The sequence below is a fragment of the Buceros rhinoceros genome, unplaced genomic scaffold (assembly GCF_000710305.1).
Source record: "Buceros rhinoceros silvestris isolate BGI_N320 unplaced genomic scaffold, ASM71030v1 scaffold29750, whole genome shotgun sequence".
Lineage (NCBI taxonomy): Eukaryota > Metazoa > Chordata > Aves > Bucerotiformes > Bucerotidae > Buceros > Buceros rhinoceros.
In genome coordinates this window covers 1,295-9,736 of record NW_010390650.1, presented here as the reverse complement: position 1 = coordinate 9,736, position 8,442 = coordinate 1,295, and the positions used below count along the sequence as shown (strand labels likewise).

At 55.5% G+C, this 8,442-nt stretch overlaps 1 protein-coding gene across 2 annotated transcripts in view; it reads right to left on the bottom strand.

Annotated features, from left to right (window-relative positions):
* PTPN6 (protein tyrosine phosphatase, non-receptor type 6) overlaps positions 1–8,158 on the bottom strand; it is a 14,382-nt gene extending 6,224 nt beyond the window's left edge. The window contains exons 1-3 of one of the 2 annotated variants that reach the window (XM_010138610.1): positions 8,145–8,158; positions 2,888–3,010; positions 2,389–2,583 (exon numbers count right to left, since the gene is read on the bottom strand). In XM_010138610.1, the coding sequence (XP_010136912.1) occupies positions 2,389–2,583; positions 2,888–3,010; positions 8,145–8,158 (332 nt within the window). Of the gene's footprint in view, positions 1–2,388; positions 2,584–2,887; positions 3,011–3,248; positions 3,556–8,144 lie in introns of those variants that run through there. The other variant, XM_010138618.1, reaches the window with a different exon arrangement.
* Between the last annotated feature and the right edge of the window lie 284 nt (positions 8,159–8,442).

Genomic DNA, 8,442 nt, shown 5'->3' with positions numbered 1-8,442 from the left:
GTCCCCCTTTGACCAAGGTGCTCTCTGCCTCGCTGCAGGACTGGACCCAGAGGGACACGAGTGTGGTGCGAATGGCAGAGCTGGTACCAAGCCCCTTCCCACCTACAAAAGTCTCGGGGTGGGGGGTGTGCCAGCCTCCTGGGATCTCACTGCGCTGGGTGGTGTGGGTGCAAGTGATGGCCACCAGAAGCAGGCCGGGAGATGGGGCGTTCCTGGCCTCTCTTCCTATTGCAGGGCTCTTGGCCCTGCAGAAACTCCCGCTATCACCCAGGTTGTCTCTGAAGAGATCCTCTAGTTCCTTTTGCCTGTCCCAAGCTCCACAGTCTCTTTGGACCGCACCAGCATGTGCGGGGGGCGGGGGGCACTGCTAAGCTGTTGAGTACAGATGAGGAAGGGCACGGTAGTATATATGAGGAAGGCCACGTCCACTGCTGCTCCGTCTTGCTTCCACAAAAGTCTCTTGGAAGAGGGAGCTGGAGATCCAAATCATATAAAGTTGAGAGCTGCGAGGTGCTGCTCTGGGCACCGGGAACTGCTCTGAATCATCCCGGTCCTCCTGGTACCCGTTTTCTAGTGGCATCTCTAGTGGGTCTGAACCCACCTCAGCCCAGGGGCCACCACAGCCCTGGTGCTCCTGCCCAGCCCCTTCGCTCCTGCCCAGCCCCGTGTCAGGGAGGCGATTTGGGCCCTTCTCCTCCCCCAGGGATGGGCCCTGTTCCGAACAGGCCCCTCTGGTGCTGGGACATCCCCGTCTGCAGCTGGAGCAGTGTGCGGGGCTCTGCGCTCGGGGGCGGCTGCAGCACAGCCGCTGTGCCAGCCAAAGACCACGTTCACCGCAGCTCCGTCCTGCTTCCACCGAGCTGTCTCAGCATCTGGGGCACAGACATCTTGGCCATCTCCCCCGGTGAAAGCGTTTCAAAAGCAGGTAGCTGTTGCGTCAGACTGGCTTGCGACACCCCTCCCTGCTCCTGCTCGTTGCAGGTATGGCAGCAAGCGCCAGCCACGCTCCGTACTGTCACTGCACTGCCATCAAGGCCAGGCTGGTGCTCAGTGGACGCCACGGTGTGCTTAGAGCTGTGGGAACAGGTTTGCCACCCATGGAGCAGCTAACGGTGAAGGCCTGGGGTGGTACTGGTGTCAACGGCGAACTTCGTGTGCTCAGGGCTCTCTGTTCCCACGAACTGAAATAAGGGTTCAGGAGGTCGTGCCCCAGTCGCAGAAGCAACTGGGGCATCTGGCCAGAGCAACAAATTTCTCTCCACAAGATCTAGGAACTGTTTTGACAGCAAGTTGTGGCAGACAGGTTTTTGTGCCTTGGCAAGTAACTTCTGCTGACCTTTACTTCAGGCACTGCGAGTAGCTGGTGACTTTCACTGCGTGGCAGCCATTGATTTCTGAACGCCCTCCCAAAGAAGCGTTCAGCCATCACGCGTCAGGGCTCAGATGCCCCCTGGGGAACGCCTGACCCCTCCTGATCATCAAACAGGTCTCCAGGCCTCCCCTCCACAGGTAGGAAGGGGTTAATGGGTTTCGTTCCCCCTCCCTTCACCATGTAAAGCCCAGCTCTGAGCCCAGCTCTGAGCCCAGCTCAAAGCACGTGATGGAAAATCACTTAGGGAGAGAGTTAGAGGAGTTTTCGTAAGAGCCTGAGGGGGGAGAGAAGTTTCCAACCGCAGGGAGGAAGAGAGGAAACTGCAGGGCCACAACCCAACGGCCTTGAGTGGCGAGGACAGCCGGCAGGCAGACACCGGTCCCCCTCTAGCCTGACCCCAGAGTCAGCAGGGGGCTACCCAGGTGCTTCACCCAGGCCATCTTTGCTTCCTGTCTCCAGCAGCACAAAGAGGACCTGTCCGCCCCAGAGCGCTGCACGACTGCTCCCGGTGCTGCATCAGAGAGCCCGAGAGCACAGCGCAAGGGCGAAAACCGCCTGGTTTGACTTAGGAACCTGGTGTCAGAGACATATGCAAAGCGGGGGCAGCAAGGAGACGAAGAATGCTAGGAATAGCAGGGGAACATGGCCCTGGTCTCAACTCAGCCAGGCCCAGAATAACCTTGGGGCAAGACTGAGGGCTTCCGCACAACACGCCGCTCTACGGACCACCGCAGACCCATAGCTAACGCCACCGTCCTTGCTTTTAGGAGCAGTATATAAATAGCAAAGGCAACAGGAAACCAGTAGAGAAATAAAAATAGAAGCCCTATCAGGTCTGCTGGGGTGGGTCAAGGTATGTCCCTCTATTCCGGGGGATGCTGCCCCGGTGGAAGCACAGGAAGCCACGGGAGGCAGGAGATACCTTTTGCCCCGGGAATATAGGCAGGGCAGAAAGCAAGCCATGAAACACAGAGGACGTCTCAGCAGAGACACCAGCTACTTTGCTTTCTCCGTACCTCTCTGCAGTGGGGTCGGAACAGTTGAGCGGGTATCGCAAGTCGATGATGGTCCCATCTTTGTCCTGCAGCGAGCCCTGTTGCTGCGTGTAGTACTCCACCAGCTCTGACAAGGTGGCAAACTTCTCTCCTCCATACAGGTCATAGAAGTCCCCAGTATTCTGGATGCGGATGTGGGTTACCTGGTCACCGACCCTGTGGGATGATGCAGAGAGCAGTCCAGCGAGGCAGGTGGAAAAGAGGCAGAAAATGTCCGGCATTACCTCCTGCCATGGAACAAGAGCAAACCATACCAGGGAAAGGCGATGACTGGAAAGAGGAGCTCCTAGGACAACCTGAGGGAGGGTCTAGAAGGAGCTGGAAAGCTCAAGTCCTTTTACAGCTTGGAAAGAACTCAGAGGAATAAGGACAGAATTAAGATGCCACGGGACCTGTGAGTATCTAAGCAGTCTGCGTGTGTAACAGTGGAAAGTCAAAAGTTGGGGTCCAAGTTACTTACCGGACTGAAAGAGAAAAATCACCCTGATTCTTCCGACTGGGTCTGGCCAGGAAGCTCCCATGGACACCTCGTCCTTTCAGTAAAGCTTCAGCTTCCAGCCCACTCAGGTCACGGTGAAACCACCTCGCAGAGGAGACAAAACCAAGTAAATAAAAAAGGCCCGGCACTACTGCGGAGGCTGGAACAGCCCCCGGTGAGCATCCCGAGAGATAGCTGTACAGGTGACAGCCAGCGCCAGCATGCCTTCCTGCCTGGTACCTCCCCCCGCCCGTGAAAGGCTCCCATTGAGACAGGGCTTCCAGGATGATCCCTCTGATCTGTCCTACTTTCCTGATCACCCTCCTCACACACACGCTCTTACCTCACCATAGTGGAGGGTGAAAGAAGAGCAAACCAAGTGGCTTCCACCAAAGCACCTCAGAAAACACAGCGGAAAAATCAGTTTGCACTGGTGAGAAAAGGGAAGTCGAAGGTTTGTGCTGGAGCACCCAAGGCCAAGCTGTTTCTGCGCCGCCTGGGAGCTGGCCATGTATCTCTTCTGGCATCTACCGTCAGTCCATTCAGACCCTCTCCATCCACCCGTTTCTGGATAGGTGCCTTGATCTCCAGCCCTCTGCGCAGTGCGGTTGGGCACGGACGGGTGCGAGCCAGCGCACAGCTGGGCACGCGCAGCTCTGGGAACAGGAAGCGCTCTGAGCCATCAACTCCCCAGCCCCAAGCTGCTTTGCACACACTTCTGCTTCTCCTTTCGTGTCTTTCCTCCCCATCCCCCATGTTATTTTTGGGGTTGTCTTTTTTCGCCGGGGTTGACTCTATGAGAGCAGCTTGAGTCCCAGCCGTGCTTACAAAATTCAGTTCTGTACACCCTTTCTTCCCCTTCTTCCCCAAAAGGCCAGTGAGAGACGTGAATTGCTCCCCCCAGCCCCTGCCCAAGCCCTTGCCGTGATGTCAAGGGGACCACGGGGTCACCCGTGCACCTGCAAGGCTGAAGCAGGCAGGACGTGCTGGCGTACGCTGAGCACCCTACCGCAAGTTACGGCCGCCCAGCCACACAGCCTGGTTCTGCTGGGCTGCCCTCAGCTACCCAGCTGAGACCTCCACACTCTGGCTCGCTGGTGAACCCTCTGGGCAGGTAACTAACCCCCCCCGGGCAGCAGCACCGCAGGGGGGGTCTGTGCAAAGCCAGACCTGCGGGCTTCGAGCCCAGGCTAGCACACCACGCACAGCGCTGCGTGCCCGAGAACAGCCTGCTAGGGGATGCGACTGAGGCGAGCAGCGGGAGCTCGGAAGGGAGGGGGTGGGAGGCGGTGTAGAAAATGCCCAGGAAAGCAGGACAGACAGACAGCTGCTACCTACAGCTGGCCCGCACAGCACCGGCAGAGCGAAGCCGAGGACCTTTATGTCCCCAGGACAGCATACTGGGGCCACAGCTGTCAACCTGCACCAGGTACAGAGGAGAACACCCCATTTCCATTCACCCGGCCGCTTCCAGCTACGGCCCGTGACTGCTCTTTTCGGAGGCGCTGGTTTCGAGGTCTGTAGGTCTCATGAAGGAATGGGAGCTAAGCAGGGGCCAAAGCGGGCAACGCAGCTGGCGAAGGAGCCCTGGGGCCATCTCGGCTACCCCATGCGGTGGTGCGGGCAGCAGTAACAGCAAGAATGCTGCTGATACATTTCAAGCATCAGCAGCTGTAGACTTCCCTGTGTGCCACCAGACCGGGAAATCCTGCAAAAAGCTGAACAGGCTGCTAGCAACGACCGAGACAAAACTTGTGGCCAAGACAGAACGGCAAAGGGAAGTACAGGAGGGATGAGTGGGGAGCTGAACTTCATTGCTGGAAAGGCAACCCAGGCACCTACAATAGTGTTCCTAGTTTCACACACACGACGAGCCATGATGCGGCGAGCTGCAGAGATCCAGCTGTACTGACTTTAAAATTGTGTTTAAAAAAGGAGACTTTGAAGGCACAGAGACCCATGGATCAAGGGAACGGCCTCTAGACAAAGCTGGAGAAGCAGCACCTAGATCAGAGCCAGTCTAGCACTGGCACGGGAAAGAAATATTGTTCAGTGGTAGGAGAGAAATGACAGGAACTTCTGGGCAAAAGACCCAAAAAAGAATTCCTGCTATCAAAGAATTAGGTAGGGTCAACGGGAAGCCACGGCAGACAAAAAAAAAAAAATAAAACTTAGGCATCCCTACACCTTACAAACTGGCCGAAGGAGAAAAATCTGTCCGCGGAAGAGCATGTTAGTGGGGAACAGGGAAAGAACAAGGTAGCAAAGAGCCCAGCTCCTAATAGAAAGGGTGAGCTAGCACTAAACCCACGCAACTCGGTACCCTCCAGCAGGACGAGCCACGGGGTGCGGTGTAACCCACCTGTCAGCATCTGTGTGGATACAAATCCCAAATCATGTAATTTACGGGATAAATTTACACTTCTGGTTGCTTTCAGCTCAGGAAGGGACCGGATGCACACCGTGGCTTTGGTGTCGTTGATCTGGGCCATCTAATTAAAAACTACCAGGGAGGAGCTCCTGCTGCTAAGGGCGGGGGGGGGGCGGAAATATCACGGTAGAGAAGCAAATGGTTGGTATCTTTGAGGTCGCTCTCCCAAATGGCTGCGGCACGGATCAGCAGACTATAACTGAGCTGCTAAAACACTTTCTTAATACAATTAACAGGTCAAAAGATTTCACCGAAGAGACTCCTCTGAAGCTGTTGTTTGGCTTTCAGTACCTCACAGCTGGCAGAACCTCATCTTGTAAATCCCTTGTGAAGCCAAGCCACAGCTAGCGCTGGAATAAATTTAGAGAATATAAACGAAATAGCTAATTAAAAGACACTCACATCTGGACCGCTGTGAAAAGGACACTGGGAAGCTGGACAGAATCCAGCACAAGGCAGCGACGAGCCCGGAGCACAGCAGAGATGGAGGAAGCTGGGTTCGTTCCAGCTCGGAGAAAAAATGCTGAAGGAGGGATTTAACAGCTGCCTGAGACAACCTAGCGAGGGACTAGGGGTTTGGCAGGTGATGAGCTGGATTCTGCTTTGGGGGACACAGCAGAACAACCAGAGGCAACAGGCGTAACTTGCAGCAAGGGGAATTCTGATCAGGTATCCGGAAGAATTACACGTGCACTCCCCTCCAAGGGCAGTTCAGCAACTGCCACGGGTGCCCAGAGAGGCTGAGCGATCTCCACGCACGGAGGTGTTCAGGACCCACCTGAACAAGGCCCTGAGCCACCGGATCTAGCTTTGGGGTTAGTTCTCTGTGAGCAGGGCATTGGACTAGTCGATCCGGAGGTAAAACGGTTGTCGAAGGAAGAGCAGAGGAAAAGGTTAGGCAGAGAGTTTCTTTTCCTCCTGTCCTCCCTGAGCCTCTATTTGCAGCTACTTCCAGAGCCGACCGCGAAATCCGTAACAAATCCAGCATCCTTTGGCGAGGAGTCCCACTCCTTCAGCCGGCCTATAGCCTGCTCCCTGCCTCATTTTTATTAACATCCGGCTGTTGTTAAGAAAGAAAAATCAGCGGCCGGTTCCCGATTCCCGTTCGCCCCCTCCAAACCGCTCGTGATACAGACCCGTAACACCCACACCCTTCCTCAGCTCTCTGCCGGGCTGAAGACTCCAGCCCCGTTCAGGTCTTCTTCACACAGCACTCTTCTCTGCCTCTGGCCGTCTTTGCTGTCCCTCGCTGAGATGTTCCCAAAGGCTGCGTATTGCTCTGGAGATGAGAGTGAAGGGTGGCACAGGGCTGCGCTGTTCGTGACGCTGGCGAGTGATGGACATACAGCAGAGGTCATCACCGTCTCTACACGTGGTCACAGCCGAGCGCTCAGCTAACAGCCGCACGGGCTGTACAGAATCACAGCCTCAGCCCGGAGAGGTTACAGCTAGTTCACAGTTCGTTTGTTTATACGTAAAACTGGAATTACTTCTCTCCATGAACATTGTTCTACGTGTGTCTACACGGAATTTCACCTGCTGTTGTGTCGCCCGCTCCTTCGCTATCATAAGGTTCTTCTGCAACTACTCACAGACAACCCCCACCCTGCCATCCCCAGTAACTTTCTACCCTCAGCCAATGTTCTCACCTCACCAAGCTCTATTCCAGGTCATTCGGGAGCGTGCTGAACAGCTTCCCGGGCTGGGCCCCCGTGACCTGACCACTGACGGCTTCCCCTTGCTCTAAAAACGTCATGCTTATTCCCCCCGTCCATTTCCTATTTTCTAGTGATTTTTTAAGAAAACTTAATCTTATTTCTTACGCCATGACTTTAGCTTTAAAGACTGTGATTAGAAAATCTTGTCTAGTAATTTTTTTGAAATCCGAGGAAACTGTATCAGCCAGGCCTGCCCTACCCACGAGGTTGCCAAGTCCCTCAGAAAACCCCAGTTTTACAAGACAGGATTTGCCTTTCCAAAAGCAGACGCTGGCCCTTTCTTTAACATCGCGCCCATCGCTTTCTCCGATACGCTGTCAACCCTCTTGCCCACATACCAACGTTGCTGCTCTGCGCTGCCCGCACGTTTTGGGGTATGTCACCTGGGGCCCTTTTGGAGAATCACCATTGAGTTTGGCCCTTCTGATTCTCGGCACTGAGATGATTCTAGACCGGAGGTTTTGCCGTTCTGCACAGAACGGCGTCGGGGTCCGGTTGTTAGTGCAGCGTGAAGGCCGTCTGGGCTTGGGGAACGGGCAGACCATCTTCCTGTGACTTGTCCAAGTGAGATGCTCTCCGCCAGGCCGTGGGAGCCCAGGACAGTGCGGGACCACCGTCGCTGCCCAGACCCTTACCGGAGTAACATCAGCGTGACCCCCATTTCCTCACACCATGCCACTGCAGCCTGCAGAGCCCAGCACCTATCTGGACTGGTTGCCGAGGTTCTACGCCCTGCTGTTCCATAAAGGGCTAGAAGAACTGCAGCGAATCAAGAAATAACGAGGATTTAGAAGCGCAGCCACCTGACCTCTGTACCGAAGCAAATTCACACGCTGCAGCCGCCGGGCCGGCAGAGTAACTGCAGAGACTGCGCTTCACAAACCCTGCTTGCTCTTCATCAAAGCGAGAGGGAGCAGCGGAAAGAGCAACAACAACAAACCACGGCGAACTCCAGTCCTCCGGCTGGCCTGTAGCTCCTGTTAGGAGGTGGGTTTTTTCCCTTTTGTGCCCGATTCCTACTGCCAGTATTTTTATTTTTCTCGCCAGCGACCCTTGTTTTCTTCCCCTCAAGAGCATTCACAGAACTCACCCACAGGATGGCATCGGGATCTCGACTCTCAGATCCCTGCTGACGGGGAACTGACAGCAGCTGGTGACAGAAGTACCACAGCCCTTAACCAGGGGAGAAAAAGGAAAAAAAAGCAATATTGGAATTATCAAGACAGTATCTCAAGGTGGACTTGCGAGAGAGATCAAAGACCTTGGCAGCGGAGGGGTGGCTTTGCACCCTCTCTGCTGACGGGGCTGGGTGCTCATAGGGCGAGTGCCACAGCCCTGGAGGAGCAGCCGTCAGCACGCGGGGGCTGCGGCACCTCCCGTGTCTCACC